Here is a 22,494-nt window from a genome sequence, read left to right on the forward strand (position 1 = left end):
CCAGGAATCAGCAGCGTGTCCCGCTCGCGCAGCTGCAGCCCGTTTGTTTTAGCGACCGCTCTCCCCGGTAACCGTTTCCTAGTAACGGCGATGGCAGCACGACAGACGTGTGACGTATGACGCCGTTCTGCAAAAACAGAAAGGGCACGTTTGACCATTCAGTTCAGAAACACGCAAACACGCCAGCGCTTGAAGTCGTCTTGCCTCTGCTTCCTCTACAAAGACTGCATAACGTTTTGAGTTTTGAATGGAGTGGGAATGAGAAAGTATGGTCTCTATTATCGAGTATAAAGAAATGAAGCACGGAGAAAATATTGTATATGAACTTCGTCCCAGGTACATTGAGGACATTGCTTTTTTTTTAGGGTTTCAGAAACCAGGGTGAACCGGGCCGGTATCTTGCCAGCACACCAGAGCTAAGGCTCAGCTTGGGAATGCAAAGTGGGGGAAGATATGATACTGGCTAGAATTATACTGGGCAATATTAAAACATAATGGGAAATAAACAGGAGTACAGTCATGCTTCAACTTCCTCCCACAAAAGACCTGATGTGTTATTTTGATACTACACTTTTCATCCTTAAGTGCTTCAGTTACAGTGGAGGAGGACCCACCGAAGTGCAGCCCCACCTGGGAGACACACAGGGGCCCTTCTGCACCAGCAGCCCCTCCTGGGAGACACACAGGGACCATTCTGCACCAGCAGCCCCACCTGGGAGACACACAGGGGCCATTCTGCACCAGCAGCCCCTCCTGGGAGACACACAGAGGCCATTCTGCACCAGCAGCCCCTCCTGGGAGACACACAGGGACCAATCTGCACCAGCAGCCCCACCTGGAAGACACACAGGGACCATTCTGCACCAGCAGCCCCTCCTGGGAGACACACAGGGGGCATTCTTTACCAGCAGCCCCACCTGGGAGACACACAGGGACCATTCTGCACCAGCAGCCCTACCTGGGAGACACACAGGGACCATTCTGCACCAGCAGCCCCTCCTGGGAGACACACAGTGTTCATTCTGCACCAGCAGCCCCTCCTGGGAGACACACAGGGGCCATTCTGCACCAGCAGCCCCACCTGGGAGACACACAGGGACCATTCTGCACCAGCAGCCCCTCCTGGGAGACACACAGCAGCCTCACTGCACAGCAGCCGTGGTGAAGAGAGAAACTGCTTCTCCAGCTGAATTAAGCGGGACCTTAACCTTTAGGGAGAGTGGTTTGTTCAAGCCCAGGGTCGAATTTACCCAGAACACTGGAGTCAGCATCCCTAAAGGTATGAACAGAACCCATAGTAATGAGATCAGGCTGTGGGGTGGGAAACCTGCTCTTAATTTAAAACAGTCTACTGTTTGATCAGATTTACAGCTACTGCTGTCCTCTAAGGTAAAGAAAACATTACTTTCAACATCATCCTGGGCTTAAGGAGGAACTGTCAAAGCATAAAGCTCAAATTGTAAACTTGTGCATTCTTCCTCCTACAGAACCTGCCTTTGAGGGATAAAAACCACACTGAAGACAAAACTGTTCACAATATAAAAAAGGATTTATTGAAATCAACACGGAGACTCCACAGAAAAATGTAAATAAAGTACATTTTATTAGCCCCAAGTTTTTTTTAAAGACATTCACCAATTTGTCTTGACATACATTTCCAAAAGACAAATTCTTTCTACACGATATAATCTGCTATTTTTAGATATTTCAATCGTACAGATATAATCAAAAATATAATTCTATTTAGTTTCAGTTTTGTTTTTTCTTAATGTATCCACTTAAAAGTGATATAAAGAGTAGAAAAGTGAGTAAAAGGCTGATCAAAACAACCGAACGTGACAAAATAAGGCCCAGTGTTGCTTGAAGGCACAGCCTCTCTCGCCAGACTGTAAGTGTGCAGATACTGGGATCTACTGTACTCAACAGCTCACGCACTGCGCTTGTTCCCACGTCCAAAACGTCAAGAGTCCACTTGTCTCCTAAAGCTGCAGCAATTCAATAATGTAACGACGCAGCGCTGGATAACTTTATACTCCTGAAGGTCATACCCGCTCAGTGGTAAGTGCAAGGTGTCAGGGCGACTCGGAAAGGAGCCAGGGTGTACCAGACGTCAGACACTCTCCTCGTTTCCACCGAAGAGGGAAAAACCGCTGAAATCTTCATCTGAGGTCGAGTTCAATTAAACCAACTGCGTGTGCATCGTTTTTTTTTCCTTCCTGCATTTAGAATCCTCTTTGCAGCTTCAACATATTAAGGCTGAGGTAGCAAAAGGAGAAATCCTGTGGAGATATTGTCTCCCGCTATCCGATTAAATCCAGGAGGATTGACTCTAATACTGTACATAGTTACCGGCATTTTGTGTGTCTTTTTAAACAGTTTTAAATTAATAAAGTTTATTAAACAATTTGAAACATTTTCTTTTTTCAACAGATACACATTCTTTCACTGAATGTCTTATTTACACAGAGATACGATCTCTCAGTGATGAGAAGAAATGAAGAGACCAGCTGAACCACAAGAGCAAAACAATCTGAATTCTCCAGGGAAAGAAAGATTTTGGAATTAGGAACTAGGGAGACATAAAAGTGTTATATTAACAATACTGTTGTATCTCGTGAGGCAGTAGAAATAATCCATCATTACTGAACTCTACGGTTCGTGGTTTAAAGTGCTCCTCCGTGCCAGTATCGGAAGTCCACATGTTCTGGAGTTCAGTTTTATATTAGATGTTAACAACTAAACAGATTTGTGTGAGGTTGTAAGTATACATATTAAGCAATGAACATACTCTGCATCTGATGCGGAAATATATTACTATACATCTATGTAAACATACACATCTGTGAAACATTAAAACCTCACGTCTACAGTGTGTAACCCTCCAACCCCAAAAAGGTACAGAAAAAACTAGGTTAACTGCAATGAGCACCATGGAAATTCATTCTTAATTTCTAGGTGGCTGTAACAGTTTTGCCTGAGTATTTTCAAGCAGGTAGTCACTTTGTTTCCCCCACACAGACCACCCTACACACAGAGCACCCTACACACACACAGTACCCCACACACAGAGCACCCTACACACACAGTACCCCACACACAGAGCACCCTGCACGCACAGAACCCTATATACACAGTACCCCGCACACAGAGTACCATATAAACAGAGCACCCTCCGTACACAGCACCACATAAACAGAGCACCCTACATACACAATACCCCATACACAGAGCACCCTGCACGCACAGCACCCCACATGCACCATATAAACAGAGCACTCTGCGTGCACAGAACCCTATATACACAGTACCCCACACGCACAGCACCCTACACACAGAGCACCATATAAACAGAGCACTCTGCGTGCACAGAACCCTACACCCAGAGCACCCTACACCAAGAGCACTGTATAAACGGAGCACCCTACATACACAGTACCCCATAAACAGAGCACCCTGCACGCACAGAACCCCACATACTGTACACAGTACCCCACACACAGAGCACCCTGCACGCACAGAACCCCACATACTGTACACAGTACCCCATAAACAGAGCACCCTGCACGCACAGAACCCCACATACTGTACACAGTACCCCACACACAGAGCACCCTGCACGCACAGAACCCCACATACTGTACACAGTACCCCACACAGAGAGCACCCTGCACGCACAGAACCCTACATACACAATACCCCTCACACAGAGCACCTTACACACAGAGCACCTTACACACAGAGCACCCTACACACACAGCACCCCACACACTGTACACAGTACCCCACACACAGAGCACCTTACACACAGAGCACCCCACACATACAGCACCCTACACACGGAGCACCCCGCACGCACACAGCGGCACCAGTCCAGCGTGGCTCCGCAGCTCACAGCTCGGGCTCCAGCTCGTCCGCCACGCTCCCCTCCGACTCGGAGTCCTCGGAGCTGTCGAAGAAGCGGGCGCGAGGGGGCTCCGCAGGCGGGAGGGGCGAGTCGGGGAGGCCCCAGTACCAGGCCTCCAGCTCCGCGGAGGACAAGTGGGGGTTCCCCCGCAGGCCCAGACCGGGGCGCTGCGTCTCCATCGCCGGGGGCAGGCTCATGCACTTGCGGAGAGGGGTCCGGCTGCAAGCAGGAGGACAGGCTAGTCACAACCACGCATCACCCCGCAGGACAGAGCGCGAGCACTGGGACAGAGCACAGACATGGGGCCTTACTGCGGGCCCCGCTCTCGAGTTGGAAGGCAGAAACCAAGCTGAAGACCAGAGAGCCAGCTGCGGTGGAAAAGCAAGCAATTGCGAAGACGAGAGCGCAGGAAATTCCAGTTAGAAGCACTGCAGAGGGGTTGGGCATCGCAAAACCCACAATTCGGAATGTCTTGAAAGAGGAAGAGAGTAGCGGAGGAGGAAGAAACCAGCAGAGACCAGGCTGTTGAAGCAAGGTGACACTGTATAAAGTACGAGGATATTAGACACCCCCATCACATCACACTTTAGAAGCGCGCCTCCTATCCCAGTGTCACGAGCGCCTGGCCCACGCGCCGGCGTGTCGCAGTGCAGACAGCGGTGCCCAGCTGGGGCAGCGGGGGCTCACCTGGGCGCGTCGGGTGCCGCCCTCCCCCAGGCCCGTCTGTACACCGAGCCGGCCAGGTGGCACATCCAGCGCACGTCGTCCGACAGCTCCGGCAGCCACTCCACCAGCCTGCCGCAGAGCGAGAGCACGGCGTGAGGACGGAGCCAGCCCCAGCTGGGGCTCCCGTCCGAGCGAGCGGCGCCTCCTCGCACAGAGCTCAGCACAACACCCCTCGGCCACAACAACAGCCATCAGGCCTCGTGTGCTGTACAAACCGAGCCCCAGAGGCCACGAGCCCAGTCTATAAGACATGCCTCTGGAATGCAAGCAATTATACATCGCAGGGAAGACATTTTTTTAGCTTAAATTGTTGCACTGGAGAATAGTACGATACTTCCCCAGGGAGTTTGTGGAGCCAAGTGCTTGACAGCCTGAGAGAATGGCAGTTTAAACTCCAAACGCCAACGGTACAGCAAAGCCCACCAGGTGGAGCTGCTCTGCCGCTAGAAACAAAGTTCATCCTAACTGGCTGGGTCCCTGGTTTCATACATGGAGAACGTCCAGGCAACCCCATGACAGTTCATGACCCGCCCCACTGCATTCCTGAGGGTACGGGTCACAGACCGCAGCTCAACAGCTGTGTGAGCTAAGATCTAGACGTCCGGTAACTCTCTCAAAAAAACCAAAAGAGTCACCTTTAGAGAAGTACGGTACTTCTCACGGTTCTATAGGTCATCACGAGTGCTCACAGGCGATACTGCAGCATCCCAGAATGCGCCCTGGGATGCCACTCCAGTGAGGAGGAGCTGTAAAAATCCCACAGTTCACTGGGGTGCAGGGTCTACACAAGGCGCTGCTGAGCTCCCACACCGGAGCGCACGTGCTCCCTATACCAGACATCCCCTGGCCACAGCACAGCAAGGCCGAAGGCTGTACCTCAGTGCCACCGAGTACGCAGACTCCACGGGAAGGGTGTAGGGCATGAGCACGTAGGAGGCCACGCGCACGGGCAGCAGGCTTGTCAGCTGGGCGTACAGCCCCTTCCTCTCCTCGCAGGCCTCGAAGAACACTGTGGACACAGACAGAAGGGGGCATCACTCACGTTAGCCATCGCCACACTGCTTCTCCACCCACACCTGTCCCGTCCCGGGGGGCTCTGGTCTCTGTAAGTCTCCCCCAGCCGCACGCAGCGAGTAATTAGCCCGAATACGTAATGAAGAGCCAGATGACACCATGGCCGCAGGGCGCTGGCATCCTGTCAGGCCTTCCCAGGGCCCTCCGCTGCAACGATCCTGGCCTTTTTCAGGCCAGCACCGGAAAGATGTTCTGAAACATTTTTCTTTACGAAACGGTTATGTCTTGCAATGTGGGCTAAGGAAGAGAGTTTGTCTCGAGGGTAAAGGACGAACCGCTGTCTTTCCCCAAGAGCACAAATCGCTCACTCATCAGTGCAAGCTTCCAGGTGCATCGTTCCAGTTTCATTACTGAAACACAGGCCTGACCACTGTTTCCACCTCCTCCCTGCAGAGCCCACAGTCACTGCGGCTACCGGCTGGAACAGGCAGGCAGGTGGGAGTCAGTGGGGCAGGAGTGTGCGTCGCTCGGGGAAGGGCAGGGCTCGACGCCACTGTGTTAGCGGACTCAATCCGGAGTGGAGTACACTATTTCACACTGAAGCATTTACAGAATGCTGCAGCTTTGTTCAGAGTGGTTTGGCAGTGAAATACCAGAATGCTCATTTATTGCTTTTCACCTGAACGCAGATCGGTTCCAAATGGGCCTTTAACCAGGCCCTAACCCTTTCCGCCAAGCCACACCAGCCTCAGGCTCATGCAGGATAAGCCCCCAAGCCCCCAAGAGCTGCCGTCTCTGCCCCCACATCGCCGAGCCTCTTGCTGCCGAGGAAGCGGCGAGCGGCGCTCATGATCGGCGATGGCGCGGCGGGTACCTTTCCTGAGGGTGGGCGGGAGGCTGTCGATGAAGCGCTCGTCCAGGCGCCAGGGCTCCTGGCGCAGCAGCCAGAGTCTCCGGAGCAGCCGGCGCCCCGCGGGCTCCTCCTCGGGCGGGGGGGCTGGCGCCCCGTCCCTCCCCTCCCTCTGCCCCGGGCAGCAGGTGGCTTTCGGGTGCTTGGGCTGCACCGCCGCCGGGCCCGCGGAGGCCAGGGGCGGCCTCATGAGACCTGCAACACAGGAAGGCCCCGTGACCTCCTTCGCTTCCGGAAAGTGATGTCCCCACAGCCCCCCCCCTCCCCAGTGCATTCTGGGATTGCGCTTTTGGCCATCTCGCACGCGTGACTAAGCTGCCGGCCTGAGACCCCCCCCCTGGCCTTCTGATCTCCCTGGGATGACAGTTCACGCACAGAAGCCAGACTGGGGGGCGCACACACCCTCACACACGGCCTCCGCTATCCCAGAACACCCCATTTCCACACGCAGGCCTCCCGTGCCGCGGAGCAGCTCCGAGCTACAGCACATTTAAAAGAACCCAGGATGCACCGGGGGATGCACCACAACCCAGGATGCACCACAAACGAGCCTGCGCTGCACTTCAGAAGTAAAACAAAGAAATCCGATTTTCCGGTGTTTTTGTAAGTAGGGAAGAGCTTACTGTTCTCTTTCAGGAATCGAAGTGCATCCTTGTATCCACTCTGACACATTTCAGCCAAGATCTGGAATACAGAAATCAAGCCGCTATGACAAGGCGATAACCTAGGACTGAGCCTGGCTCTCAGGGATCGCTGGGCCGATCATCCTGAGAGCAGCGGGTCTGATGGACACGAGCCACATGAACAGGCTGAGGGGTGGGGTGGGTCGTCTCGATTTATGTGACAATGTCATGAGCCAGACAACGCAGCTCCGAACTGGAAGACACTGAACTCCGGTGGGGGCAGGTCAGGGGTCAGAGCCCTCCTTGCCTTCACGGTACTGAATGTGCAGAATGAGCTGGCTGTGTCAGTCTGCCCTCTGCCACAGCGGCCCTAAAAGAGAACTCAGATTCTTCTAAAATAAGCCTCTTGGCGCCCTCCACTCCTCCTGGGCTCCAGCCAGAATTCCCCACAGCAGAGATAAGAAACGTCATTTTCAGCAATTTACAAACATCCAGCTGTGTCTCTTGCAATAGAGGATTCGGTTTAGACAGGCTTAAGTCAGTCCATTCAGTGAAATCTGCTCCTGCTGTGTGTATAAGTCTCCTTCTGCTTCTCATTTGGTTTTCCGTGAGACACGTGGGAACTGGAGCTGTGATAACTGAGGGTTTCTTCTAATTAATGTTTCTTTTATTTCGCAGCATAACTCTCACATGCAGGGTGTTACTCTCATAACAGGTCTGCACAGAGGGCACCTGTAGGACGCTGAATAACAGCGCAACCCATGACGCACTTCTGTACATGTTAACTCTTTGCTAACCGAGCTGGGCCTCTACTACAGAGACCGATGCAGGTCTGGTGTTGCAGACGAAGATGCTGTGCAGCCAGTGAATATGCCAATTAAAAAAATATATATTTTCGTTTATACACAATATAATTTGCTTAAATAGGTGAAACTGCAAAGTAGAACCTGTGAAAAAAGACATTTTGCTGCATATTGAAAATAATAGCTACAGAAAAAGACAGGCACAATTTAATGTCTAAACAGATATTGCAGGGGTTCCAAGCAATGTGTCTTCTAGGGAAACTAGTCATCGTAATCTAAGATAACAATGGCTGCTGGAACCACGTGCAGGCAGTTCTCTGCACGAAGGGGTGGTGGGAGTCGGGAACAAGCTACCCAGCCATGTTGTTGAAGCCAATACCCCAGCCTCTTCCAAGAAACTGACTACTGAACCAGATCCTTGCATCAGTTAGCAACTAGTGACCTGACAATCTGGATTAGCCCAATGGCCTCTCCTTGTCTGTGACATGTCTAGTGTTGTTAAAGAGTGCTGACCTTGGGCTCAGGGGGGAAGAGCGCTCTGGTCAGCCTGTACAGGTTGTCCAGGCTGAACTGGATGCTGGTGTTGGTGACCCGCAGCTCATGGAAGTTGGTGGAGTTATCCCTGGGGCAGATGTCACTCTCTCCAGAGAAAGGGGAGATGGTGATGGTGTTCTTCAGTTCATACTGGGGCAGGTTATTGCTTATTCCTCCATCCACATAACGCTGAAACCAGAAGGGAATGCAGAGAGTGAGGACTTAAAATACTGTATAGGTTTTTCTTGTCAGATTCTTAAATTTGACTTTATGAGAAAGGAAAGTAATGAGAGAACGCTTGTTGTTTGGGTGAGATGTTGAAACAAGGTCATGACTGTTTGGTTATTAAAGATCCCGAGACACTGTTGGTAGGGTGGAGGTGTTAAATCTGGGGGTCCTGACTAAACTCCATTCTGGTGCAGCATGGCCCCTGTGTGTCTCCCAGGTGGGGCTGCTGGTGCAGAATGGCCCCTGTGTGTCTCCCAGGTGGGACTGCTGGTGCAGAATGGCCCCTGTGTGTCTCCCAGGAGGGGCTGCTGGTGCAGAATGGTGTCTGTGTGTCTCCCAGGTGGGGCTGCTGGTGCAGAATGGTGTCTGTGTGTCTCCCAGGTGGGGCTGCTGGTGCAGAATGGATGAGGTGGGTCCTGTCTTATATGTAAAGTGCTTTGGGATCTTTTGGAATGAAAGACATCATGCAAATGTCAAGAATTATGATGATATTTATAACAGCTAGTAAAAGCAAACATTAAGGCTCAAAACAAGCAGCTAATCCATTCTTTCTGCATTTTCCCCCCATCCACAAATATTTTACACTAAATCAAGGAGAATAAACCTTTTGAAGCTCACAAGTGGAGTCAACATCTTTAAAAAAATCAATTAAACAACCAGAGCAAACACACATGAATTCTTTGCAGTGTCCTTGCAAATCCATGAGCATGAACAGAAATGCTAAATCAGTTACTCTGCAATGAACAAAATCCCAGGAATGTCTTGTACAACCTCCTAATTAAGCGTGGTTCTCAAACATTAACATTTCTCCCAAGTTAAAAAGTGTTTTTCTGAGCTTGTGGTAAAACCTGCAGTCTTTGAAAACTGAAACTGGGAGGTGCTCTGAGCGGAGTGGAAGTTTCCAAGGCCTCTTCCTGAGTAGAACACGTATTCTAAATAAAATCTAGACTCTGAGGATCCTCCCAGTGGCAGACTAAGCAGTGCTTAGGTCTGTTTTGATTAAATTTGAAATTTTATGAAGAGAAACTGAAAAATACAGCTGATTACTTCTTACAAACACTTAAACCTTTTCTTGGATGTCACTTAACCTTAAACTGGTGAAAAGCCTCATTGGTTGTAACTTGTAAGGTTTAACAAAAAAAAAAATCACATAAAGTAATCACTGAGCTATTGTACAGAAAATAAAAAGATTAAAATAGCGAAGTCGGATGGACAGACACTCTATTTCAAATTGATTTTATGTAACAATTGTCAACATTTCAGCAAACAAACCTTCATCAGGACAGGCACTCCAGTCCTCCTTTAGAAATTGAGCTCTAGAAAGGCTGTGAGCGCCCGACCCTCTTTCAGACGACCCCAATAACCAGACCAACAGAGACCTCAGACACCTGTGGGAGCCCCCATTCACCCATCTGCTCTCAATAACCACTTTGTCCAATACAGGACCGCAGTGGGCACAAGGCAGGACACACCCTGGACAGGACACAGGCCATCACGGGGCAAAGAGACACACACACACACCCTGGACAGGACTCCAGGCCATCACAGGGCACAGAGACACACCACACACACACCCTGGAGAGGACTCCAGGCCATCACAGGGCACAGAGACACACACACACACACACACACACCCTGGAGAGGACTCCAGGCCATCACAGGGCACAGAGACACACACACACACACACACCCTGGAGAGGACTCCAGGCCATCACAGGGCACAGAGACACACACACACACACACACACACACACACACACACACACACACACACACCCTGGAGAGGACTCCAGGCCATCACAGGGCACAGAGACACACACACACACACACACACACACACACACACACACACACACACACCCTGGAGAGGACTCCAGGCCATCACAGGGCACAGAGACACACCACACACACACCCTGGAGAGGACTCCAGGCCATCACAGGGCACAGAGACACACACACACACACACACACACACACACACACCCTGGAGAGGACTCCAGGCCATCACAGGGCACAGAGACACACACACACACACACACCCTGGAGAGGACTCCAGGCCATCACAGGGCACAGAGACACACACACACACACACACACACACACACACACACACACACACACACACACACACCCTGGAGAGGACTCCAGGCCATCACAGGGCACAGAGACACACACACACACACCCTGGAGAGGACTCCAGGCCATCACAGGGCACAGAGACACACACACACACACCCTGGAGAGGACTCCAGGCCATCACAGGGCACAGACACACACACACACACCCTGGAGAGGACTCCAGGCCATCACGGGGCACAGAGACACACACACACCCTGGACAGGACTCCAGGCCATCACAGGGCACAGAGACACACACACACCCTGGACAGGACTCCAGGCCATCACAGGGCACAGAGACACACACACACCCTGGACAGGACTCCAGGCCATCACAGGGCACAGAGACACACACACACCCTGGACAGGACTCCAGGCCATCACAGGGCACAGAGACACACACACACCCTGGACAGGACTCCAGGCCATCACAGGGCACAGAGACACACACACACCCTGGACAGGACTCCAGGCCATCACAGGGCACAGAGACACACACACACCCTGGACAGGACTCCAGGCCATCACAGGGCACAGAGACACACACACACACACCCTGGAGAGGACTCCAGGCCATCACAGGGCACAGAGACACACACACACACCCTGGAGAGGACTCCAGGCCATCACGGGGCACAGAGACACACACACACCCTGGACAGGACTCCAGGCCATCACAGGGCACAGAGACACACATACACCCTGGACAGGACTCCAGGCCATCACAGGGCACAGAGACACACACACACACACACCCTGGAGAGGACTCCAGGCCATCACAGGGCACAGAGACACACACACACACCCTGGAGAGGACTCCAGGCCATCACAGGGCACAGACACACACACACACACCCTGGAGAGGACTCCAGGCCATCACAGGGCACAGAGACACACACACACCCTGGACAGGACTCCAGGCCATCACAGGGCACAGAGACACACACACACCCTGGACAGGACTCCAGGCCATCACAGGGCACAGAGACACACATACACCCTGGACAGGACTCCAGGCCATCACAGGGCACAGAGACACACACACACCCTGGACAGGACTCCAGGCCATCACAGGGCACAGAGACACACACACACCCTGGAGAGGACTCCAGGCCATCACGGGGCACAGAGACACACACACACCCTGGACAGGACTCCAGGCCATCACAGGGCACAGAGACACACACACACACACCCTGGACAGGACTCCAGGCCATCACAGGGCACAGAGACACACACACACACACCCTGGACAGGACTCCAGGCCATCACAGGGCACAGAGACACACACCAGAACATATCTGCTCGTGACCCTCACCCAGCCGACAGTGGACACAAAGCAGGAGGGTACAAGGGACAGTCAAGGGACAGTCAAGAGACACCAATAACCCCAGACCGCATGTCTTCGGACTGTGGGAAGGGACCAGAGCATGTAGGGGAAACCAGGGACAACAAGCAAACTCCACACAGAAGGTGCTCCACCCCAGAACTGAGTCTGGGACCCAAAAGCTGAGAGGCAGCGATACCAAGTGCCTCATCGCCAGGCCAGCTGGGAGCCCATGTGCAAAGGCAACAAGGTGTCGTGTAAGGAGTGCCCACGAACAACCCTGTCTGCGCACTCTGGGAGGTATCACCAGAGTGCATGAAGTACCCTTACAGTTACCCTGCGTGGCCCCCAGGACACCGGGGTGTCACGTTACAGCTGCTGCACAGCTATGCGCTGCATGGCCACCGAGCCTCGCTCACGAACAGCTCCCTCCAGACAGAGCAGGGCTGCAGCACAGGCTCTTCCCAGAGCGGCTGCCACCAGGCAGACAAAGACAGGCCTGCAGAGACACAGCAGGAAAACACAGGGCAGGGGACAGCGAAATCATACACGAGACCAGAGGATTCTTGTGAACTCTGAAAACGGAGCAGGAAGACGCCCCAGCACACAGCCCGAGACGCTGCTGGTCCCTGTGGAACCACAGCCTCGTCAGCAACATTGCAGCTACTGCTGGCTTTCCTCACTGCCGGGTGTTAGAAACAACTTGTCCGTATGAGACACCCCACCTAACAAGGATGCGGGGGGAAAGTGTATTTAAAACTGAGAGCATGAGGAACAGGGAACATGCCGAGACCCTTAATTCTTTTAAGAAACTGGAAAACTGGATGAGAGCCTTGGAATAACTACTACTGTTATATAACTACTAACTACCAATTAACTGCTAGCTAATAGGCTAGATGGCCAGATTTGTCTCGCCTTTCTTATAGTATTGTACTGCTTGTACAGTATTTGTGCACATGACAGAAGACAAAAAAGATGCATCTACAGAGAGCATGAAGGGACGATGTCTTTTTATTCCTCACACCACTTTTCAATGGAGGGATCCCCAGGGTGCACCGTGTCTTGCGCCCGTTGCTTGCTGGGACAGGGCACCCCAGATTCACATGAGCTGGGTGCAGGAGAGCCACTGTGCTCATCCTTCTTATCGCAAGCCACCCCGACTGCGGAGTCCAGTTGCTCATAAAACACCCAGAAATGACGCAATTCTAGTCAATACAGACTCCTATCCTCAACACTTACCGAAAAAAAGATTACTGCCGCATCTGTCATGCGATTATCAGGCTTTGTTCAGTTCAAGAAAAAAAAAACTTGTAGCAAGGACACACAATAATCAAAATGGACAAGACTTTGAGCTGAATGAGGTGATAAAAGACCAGACCACAGCACCACTATGTCTTCCACACAGCTTCCTTCAAAAAGTAACTTTTTTGTTTACTTTTGAGTAAAAATAACACAAGAAATATTTTCTGCTACACATTTAAAAAAAAACATTTCACAGACACCAAAATGGAACAAAATTGTATTTAAAGGCTGCTCCTCCTCCTCCTTCTCTCCTACATTCTTGACTCCCTTCCAGCAAGTAGCTCATTATTATTTGACTCGGTGCTCAAGCACGCTGAGCCCAGATGGTCCGGGTGCAGTTCATCCGAGACTAGGCCAGACCAGCAGGACTGACCTAGATACCTCCAGCTTGGAGCAGCTCCAACTGGAGCACTGGGAACAACAGACTGTTGGCACTAATCCTGTACGTGGTGAGAAACATCCAGCCAAATCACTAAATCAAGGGTGGATATTCAAAGCCCACAACTCACTTGTCCCTCTCTTCATGTGTTGGCATTTCAGGAGTGACGCAGATGAAACTGACTACAGCGAGTTACCAACTGCAGGTCTTTTATAAGCCAATCCTTGTAACAGAATATAAGTGTGGTAATCAAACTCAGATCCTTTTATTTGCATTAATATACTTGAACAAATACCGTAGATGGCTGAATTCAACCACATGTAACCATGAAACTGGAACAGACAGTCATGTGATGCAGTCACAAACAAAATGACATTTCTATTTCTTTTATAAACACAATTTATAAAGGAGCACACGGCTAACGAAGACAAACATGGGTGAAACAGCAACACAATGCGTCCTCTGTCCACTGCAGCATCCTTCTGCATGGGGGACTGTCTTGACGTTAGTAACAGTCTATTTCATGGTCAATATCAAATCCAGGGCAACACCAGGACCTCCACGATCCTGTCTGCAATAAGACAAAATGCACAGGGTTTCTGTAAGAGGCCCATTTCAAAGTGTACAAAGATGAACCTATTAACCACCAATCTGGATTATCAAGAGACTGTTACTTATGTAAAGACGTGATTGAAGCCTTTCAATATTAAGAGGTCAAGATCAAATTTAAAAAGTGTCAATTTAGGCTACAGAACGCAGTGCAAATATGACTCAATAAACTAGTTCTCTGATTGTGTTCTCAGTGATTTCTCCAGTGGTCTCGAACGGGCCCGAGGACGGGTGCTGGCGGCGAGGCCGCGGTCTCGAACAGGTGTGTGGTGTGTCTTCTAAACTGTGACAATTAAGATTATATTAGATTTGTTTTTGTAAGGAAATTTTCTATTTCACAATATAATGAATCCAATAAAATTCATCAGCGTCCAGGCACTTAATTTCCGAGAAGTTTAAATGACTGTTTTGTCCCTGTTCGAAAACAAGTCTCCACCAAGAGCAAGAAGGTTTGACAGCAGCCAGCAGACCAGGGGAATGTGTTTTAATATTTGTCTAGCACCTCCCTCAGGAACAGTTCAAGTGGGGCTACTGCACAGTACTAAGCCCCCAGCTGAAGGAGACGTGACAGTCAGATGGGTTCAGGCTGTATCCTTACTGCCTGCAAGAGCAGTGGAAACCGAGCACTCAACCGTGTACCTCAATCTGATCAATCGGAAAAGACTACAGTCCTGTTTCACCCTGAAGCTGAACGGAAAGCACGTTACAGAGCAAGACAACTACATCCACTCAACAAATCAAAAACACTGCCATAACTTCTTCATTCATTTTTATGCAATTCATTTTTTCACGTCAAGTAGAACTGAAACATTATTTTTGCTGTGCAAAGTTACCTTTTCTGCTCATTCTACACATCCAGCATAATGAAATCCTATGCAAGAAATATGAACATCTTATTCCCATTTCAAAGGATTGAAGAGAAGTGGGCAATGGATTGCTGGCTGGTGAGAGTCACAATCCTTCACTACTGTCACTGCAGAGATGGGAGTTACACACACACAGTTACAGATAGGGAAGGGAAGGTGCTGTTTTTAGTAAAATGTTGTTTTTAAAAACTTGTTTGATTTTAAAAACTGTAGCACGTTTTGTCTTACGCAGCATTATAACTGTTGAAGAGAGCTCCTGAATCAGTGGTATTTGTTTTTGCTAGATCATGTGCCAGCAGTGTGAAAAAAAGCACGTGGCGGTGTTTATTTTCTCCTGATTTGTCTCCCTCTGTGTTTTTTCTTGTGGTCTTGAGAAAAGACATGGTCAGCTGTTCATGAGATTAAGGGGTCAACGCTCTCCGCTCTGTACACAACTGAGAAGTTACACGACAAAATACCTGCAGTCCCAGCATGCCCCAGTCTCTGGACAGGGCTGACCAATGCTCGTTAGCATTCGGACAGAGCTCCGATTTTGTAAGATCCTGTTCAGAATTGTGTCAGACGCGGGGGTTAAACTGGAGCTCATCGGCAGGGCAGACCATATCCTCCCCAGAATTTGCGGTTACATTTTTGGTGCACAACAACACACATGTACATGTACACACAACATGACCTGAAAAGGTGTTTTATTCTTCTATAGGAGGAATCTGCACAGCGGTTTCATGCACCAGCAGGTCCTGGGGCCCTGTGACTGCTCCCACAAACGTCATGCTGTGTGCAGATTTTAATTCCGATTCTGCAGGAACCTGCCTCCTGGCTGACTCTTCTCTCTCTTCAGGGTGGTTACGTATTAACTGAGCTGTCCACTACACCTCTGTAAGTACTGCTCCTTGTCCACCCACCTTCTCTTCCCTACAGCGCCTCTGCAGTCCCAGCGCGCGGACAGGTCCCAGCCAGGCGCTCCCCGGCTCCCAGCAGTGTCCCGAGCCGCGGGCAGTGAGCCACACAGCTCTGCTGCCCCGGTACGACCCGCCTCAGTAGGCGAAGCAGTGCGATGTGCAGACTTGCGCACTTCCAAGGCGGCGAAAGACGAGCTATTTACCCCTTTCTGACCACAGATCACCTGTCTAAAGGCTTGCAGCCATGCCAAAACAAACAGGACACTTGTTTGCCCCCCAGCACGGAGCTGGTTAGGAAATGTTCAATGTCTTCCTAATCTGCGGTCCTTCAAGTTTCAGGAATGAACCTAGATACAGAAATGAAAAAGACAAAACCACAAACTTCAACTACTATTGTTCTTTGCGCCTGGTTTCAGTGCCTGGGCCATCCAGTGAAGGGTCATCGGCGAGCGCGGCTGACCGCAGGTCGCCAGCCCACCTGAGTGACCACATCTTATGCCTCACATGCAGCAAAGAGCCGTGCCGGAGTAAATCAGGGGACACCCCAACTATAAGACTTTAGATCTGAGCCTTAGTCAATGTGTGAAACCACTGAAACACACGCATCTATTATTTTTGGGGTATTTAAGATCCTTCTGATTTTAGCAGAGGGGAAGACCTGAGCCTGAGCCCCAGACGCCCTGGCAAACAGAGCAGAACAGTGAATGGACGTCCCTCGCTCAGAGGGACAGAGAAGCCGTGTTAGAAGCACTAATCACTGATGTTTCCTGGAAGTAGAAGTTGCTGCAGTAGGTTGGCTTCCCCACCCTTATAGCTGCCATGACAACAGGCGTCAGGGTAACACCTCAGCTATCGGCCAGGAGGCTTTGCTATCCAGCAGTTCTGAACTGGCGGCATGGCTGGGCTTTGTCGGGGCCTTCCTGTGAACAGCGAGCTCGCACAAGCTCTTGTTTAATTGGGCACCGGATTCGCAGGGGCATCGGCTCCGCTCTTCGGCAATGCAAGTCCCTACAGGTTACAGAGACGCTGAGCACACTGTGCAGACACACAGTACCCTGTAGCGAGACGGGACGCTCTGGTCATCAAGCAGAGCAAAGAGAAAGGGACCAAAGGCCAGCAGAGCAGGGGAGGGAGGGGGAGTGCAGTCCCGTGCCAAGAACCCAGTAACTCACACACGAGCTCCCAGACCAGAAATCTGCACCCTGTGGAGCGAGCATGGGGGGCAGTGGAAACCAGGACCGCCGCCAGGCGGAGATGTGCGCACACGGATCCACCCACTCTTTCACCGCGGGTCCGACACTTACCACGCCGCGGAACAGGGGCGGGATCAGGCCGCAGTAAATGGGCACAAAACAGCTGCAAATCAGCGCCTGCAAAGAGACAGAGCGCAGGGTCACTGGGCCAGGCCCCGAGCAGCGCCCGAGACCGGGGTGTGCGTGGAGAGAAACCGGGGATAGGAGGTCTTCACTCAACGGGGAGTGGGACTCTGGGTGCTGGAGAGAGCTGGAGAGTGGGACTCTGGGTGCTGGAGAGAGCTGGAGAGTGGGACTCTGGGAGCTGGAGAGAGCTGGAGAGTGGGACTCTGGGAGCTGGAGAGAGCTGGAGAGTGAGACTCTGGGAGCTGGGGTGAGCTGGAGAGTGAGACTCTGGGAGCTGGGGTGAGCTGGAGAGTGAGACTCTGGGAGCTGGGGTGAGCTGGAGAGTGAGACTCTGACTGGAGAGTGGGACTCTGACTGGAGAGTGGGACCCTGGGAGCTGGGGTGAGCTGGAGAGAGCTGGAGAGAGCTGGAGAGAGCTGGAGAGAGCTGGAGAGAGCTGGAGAGAGCTGGAGAGTGGGACTCTGGGAGCTGGGGTGAGCTGGAGAGTGGGACTCTGGGAGCTGGGGTGAGCTGGAGAGTGGGACTCTGACTGGAGAGTGGGACTCTGGGAGCTGGAGAGAGCTGGAGAGAGCTGGAGAGAGCGCCCCTAGGCCTGTACCTGAATCAGCTCCTCCTTGGAGCTGAAGTCGGACACCAGCACGTTCTGTCCGTCGGACACGCGGGTGAGCGAGACGCAGAGGCGGCCCGAGGCCAGCAGGTGGGCGTCGTGGGGCAGGGCGCGGTGCAGCCCGCTGCGCAGGATCTTCACCATGTTGAAGCTGGGGTGCAGGGGGCCCAGGTTCCGCTTCCTGGCTTCCTTCGCCACTTCCATGACATCTTCACAGCACTGGGCTGCGTGAGAGAGAGAGAGCGCATGAGCAACACGGGGCAGGAGAGCCGGGGGGCAAGGCTGGGCAGGAGAGCAGGGGAGGCAACGCGGGGCAGGAGAGAAGAGAGACGCGGAGCAGGATAGCGGGGGGGCAGGAGGGCAGAGAGACGCAGGGCAGGAGAGCAGGGGGGCAATGCAGGGTGGGAGAGCAGGGAGATGCAGGGCAACACCAGCCAGCTCCTCTGCTGCTCAAACCACAGTGCTTCCTTCCTTGACAATACCCTGGCTTCTTTCAGGAAACTGCGGGGTTTGATCTTTACGAGCTACTAAATGAGCTAGGAGGGTCACACCGCCTCCTCTCTTTTGTAACATGTCATATGTTGCTTTCCTTTGTACCTGCTTTACACCTGGGGCGAGTCGGCCTGGGAACAGCTCAGGCAGAACAACCGAAAATCTCGCAGGACGCCGACGGTTGAAACCTGCTGGACTTCAGTGCCCAGGATGTAGGATGTAGGATGTAGGACCCCTGACTTCATTTACAGTCCTGTGTCAGTATTAGAGTCTACATACTGTAAGTAAAAGAAGGGATTTCCCAACAGGACTAAAAGAGCAAAATAAACCGTCATCCTGTTTTCTGTGACTTGCGTCTGACGAGCGATGTTTTGGAAAACCTGATTTCACCAGAGGCGATTCAGCAATGACGGGATGTGACCAGGAACTATGGTCCAGCGCCCAGAAACAACCCCAGGACAGAGCCGTCTCTACCGCCCAGGGCCTTCAGAAGAAACACAGCCAACAAGCTGGACCTCAGACCTCATCAGCAGAAGCCGATATCCTGTCGTTTCCAACCTGTAAACACAACTTGCACTGTCTAGCAATGATGTTCTAGGCATCACTATGCGAGATGCTTAGTTTAATGCGATTATTTATTATTTATCACAACACAGGAGCTCTTAACACGCAGCTGTGCCATCTGAGGCTCCTGACCTCAGTGACTGGCAGTCAGCCCTGCACTCGCCTGCAGCAGTCAGAAACACTGGACCGCCAGTCTGACTGCCAGCCCCAGTCAGCTGCAGGAAGGGGCGTTGTTGTGCTAAATGTTATTTGTTGTGCACACACTGGGGCTGGGTTGATATTCAGAGCTTACTGTTTACTTTCCCCTGTGAACAAGAATCTACATATGATTCCAGCTGAGAACAGCAAACACATATCACCCTCAGGACGGTAACAGTTATTTCCTGCTTATCCTTATCAAATGCTGAAAGCAACACCCATGGCCTATAGCCCCTACCTATAAATCAATCAATTAATCAATTAATTTTATTTTTATATAGTGCTTTTCAGTACAGTGTTCTCAAGGCACTTTACATACACTCTACAATAAAAACAGTACAGTATATACAATATACAGTAAAAACATTTGATGGAGAAAATGTAAGTAAATAAATAAATAGATTAACAATCGAACAATTGATTAACAAGCTGTTCAAATTGATCCGTTTTAAAGCAAGGTTTACAAGCAGCAAAGAACACCAAACAGCTGAGCCGGGCCACCAGATTGGCCGACACGCCCCTCCCTCTCAAAAAGCCGAGCCACCGGATTGGCCGACACGACCCTCCCTCTCACCAAGCCGGGCCACCGGATTGGCCGACACGCCCCTCCCTCTCACCAAGCCGGGCCACCGGATTGGCCGACACGACCCTCCCTCTCACCAAGCCGGGCCACCGGATTGGCCGACACGACCCTCCCTCTCACCAAGCCGGGCCACCGGATTGGCCGACACGGCCCTCCCTCTCACCAAGCCGGGCCACCGGATTGGCCGACACGGCCCTCCCTCTCACCAAGCCGGGCCACCGGATTGGCCGACACGGCCCTCCCTCTCACCAAGCCGGGCCACCGGATTGGCCGACACGGCCCTCCCTCTCACCAAGCCGGGCCACCGGATTGGCCGACACAGTCGGGTTTATAATGGAAGCAGCAGCTCTGCATCTCTCTATCCTTTTAATTAGGGCACAGTGGCAGGTCTACTGGTCCCAGGGAGGGACCCAGCTCTTTCCTTCCTCTGCCACAGACAGCAGCGCCCCCTGGGGGACTCCCAGAGCGTCCCCGAGACAGCCCACAGAGACAGCCCTGTGGGACAGCCGTCAGGCATGAGCTCCAGCACAGCCCTGCCTAAGGGAATCCCTTCCAGCACAGACTGGCTCCGCCCGACCCCAAGGAGCAGCGGATCGGCTGTCGGGCCCAGCGCTCCCCAAGTTCGCACTAGAGTTCCCTTTCCGCTCAGCTGGGATCAGAAGAGCAGGCAGAACTCACAAGGACTCGCTTGCCTATAAAGAGCCATCTCCTCTGACAGGCGAGTAAGCTAGTTACCAACTCACTAATCCCCCTTTAAAGAAGGTTTAAAACAGCCTTTACCCTGCATCCCATAGAGACTTTCTCCCAGCTCATGAGGAGCTGCTCAAGTCATCAAGCTTCGCCCCCAGCGCAGCGCTGATGTTTCACACGCCTCGCTTGAGCCTTTCTGAAAGGAGGTCAGGGACACCCCCCACGGCCTGCAGGCGCTACAGCTGAGACGGTGGCGGAACCAGAACCGAGACAAACCGACCTGCCGCAGAACTCTCCCGGTTAGGTCTCCGCTAGTGGCTGAGCCGGGCAAATACTGTGTGCCAGGGAGCAGGAAAACAAAACTGCCAGCAAGGAAACAACCAACAGGTGCCCGTTTGAACCCTTGGCTTGGCTCTGAGCTGATACCGACCCTGGGATCCAGATGCTGATGGGCTTTCTGATCCATTCTGCTCCAGACACCCACCACTCTTCATGCAAGACTCTCCTCGAGTGCACAAGCACCTCGACTCCGCTCTCGCTGCAGGGCTGGGGAGAAGCCCATGTCGCCAGACTGGCCTGACAGGAGCCCTCTCTCTCTGTGGTCACTTCTGGCCCGATAGGAGCCCTCTCTCTCTGTGGCCACCGCTGGCCCGACAGGTGCCCTCTCTCTCTGTGGCCACCTCTGGCCCGACAGGAGCCCTCTCTCTCTGTGGTCACCTCTGGCCCGACAGGAGCCCTCTCTCTCTGTGGTCACTGCTCCTTGGACACTGGCCGGACACGGATTGGCCAGATGCTGTGACCAAGCAAACGGGCGGAGCCAGAGGATACGTGCGCTTCAAAAGATTAAACAGAGGAACTGGATCCTCTCGTCGCTGTCGCCCCGTTTTTATTAAGGCAGTTCGGTTCATCGTTTCTTACACCGTATTTACGGATTTGCTGTCGCCGCAGAAACAAACTTTTGGATCTCAACACCGGAGAGTCCGGTCCTCAGCGAGCGGCGTCAGCTGTCCGGTGAGCACATCTGCTCTTGGGTCTAAGACACCACACCAGTCGCTTCAAATGAAAAGTGGTCTCTATCCCCACATAACCTTTTTTTCCCCTGGATAACGGCACTTGGTCAAGTTGATTAAGAGTCTAATATCGGTTTTAAATTACGCGCCATTGACAGACGTTGTGATGATATTCTCAAACTCTGCGGCTACGGGAGAGGAGCCCCCCAGTCCCGAAGACTATGATGATGTTTTAAGTCATACATACCCAAACAAGCGCGGCTCACGATGGCCGCAGCCGTGAGGGCACCTGCGGACGCCCCGTAGATCTTGTTGGCGTCCCTGATCAGGTGAGGGGCGACCTCCAGCAGGCAGCTGGCCACCCCGATGTGGTACACCCCCAGAAATCCGCAGCCGGCGAAGGAAATATTCCACCCTCCTTCCAGCCCAAACATCCCCGGGAGAAGATCCTTCATCTGGCCAATCGCACACACTTACACTACACTCCAAAAAAAAAAGAGGCTTTTTTAAGAAAAAAAAAAAGGACAATGACAAACTTAAAACGAAAAACGCACGCCTGGCGTCATCTCGTCCGAACCACTCTCCCTGCCTCAAGACTGTCGCAACACTAAACACATGCAGACGGGAAGAAAAACTGCTGAGCTACACGGCAGCCGCACACACGCACAGACAGCCCGGCACGGCACCGGCGAGCTCTTTAAAGCCGGACCTGCCTCCCTCCTTCGGCAC

General features: G+C 52.2%; 1 protein-coding gene and 1 long non-coding RNA gene across 4 annotated transcripts; one reads left to right on the forward strand and one right to left on the reverse strand.

The window, feature by feature from the left end:
- The first annotated feature begins 81 nt into the window (after positions 1-81).
- Positions 82-1,612, forward strand: LOC148655433 (uncharacterized). Its single transcript, XR_015941280.1, has 3 exons — positions 82-336; positions 586-1,279; positions 1,488-1,612. It is a non-coding gene; the product is annotated as an uncharacterized LOC148655433 (long non-coding RNA).
- On the reverse strand, positions 1,531-22,494 carry pnpla3 (patatin-like phospholipase domain containing 3). 3 transcript variants are annotated; one of them, XR_015941278.1, is made up of 10 exons: positions 22,013-22,494; positions 18,220-18,452; positions 17,547-17,612; positions 8,494-8,703; positions 7,178-7,238; positions 6,519-6,749; positions 5,507-5,639; positions 4,592-4,699; positions 3,830-4,123; positions 1,531-3,712 (listed from the first exon to the last, which is right to left on the reverse strand). XR_015941278.1 is itself a non-coding variant. In XM_088646089.1 (9 exons), the coding sequence occupies exons 1-9, from the start codon at positions 22,218-22,220 to the stop codon at positions 3,889-3,891; spliced, it is 1,485 nt and encodes a 494-aa protein (XP_088502215.1). In that variant the 5' UTR covers positions 22,221-22,493; the 3' UTR covers positions 1,531-3,888. The 3 variants fall into 3 exon arrangements, 1 of the variants encoding a protein (XP_088502215.1); XR_015941277.1 differs by having other exon boundaries at positions 3,782-4,123; positions 22,013-22,493; XM_088646089.1 differs by having other exon boundaries at positions 1,531-4,123; positions 22,013-22,493.

The sequence above is a fragment of the Lepisosteus platostomus genome, chromosome 9 (assembly GCF_059453375.1).
Source record: "Lepisosteus platostomus isolate fLepPlt1 chromosome 9, fLepPlt1.hap1, whole genome shotgun sequence".
Classification (NCBI taxonomy): domain Eukaryota; kingdom Metazoa; phylum Chordata; class Actinopteri; order Semionotiformes; family Lepisosteidae; genus Lepisosteus; species Lepisosteus platostomus.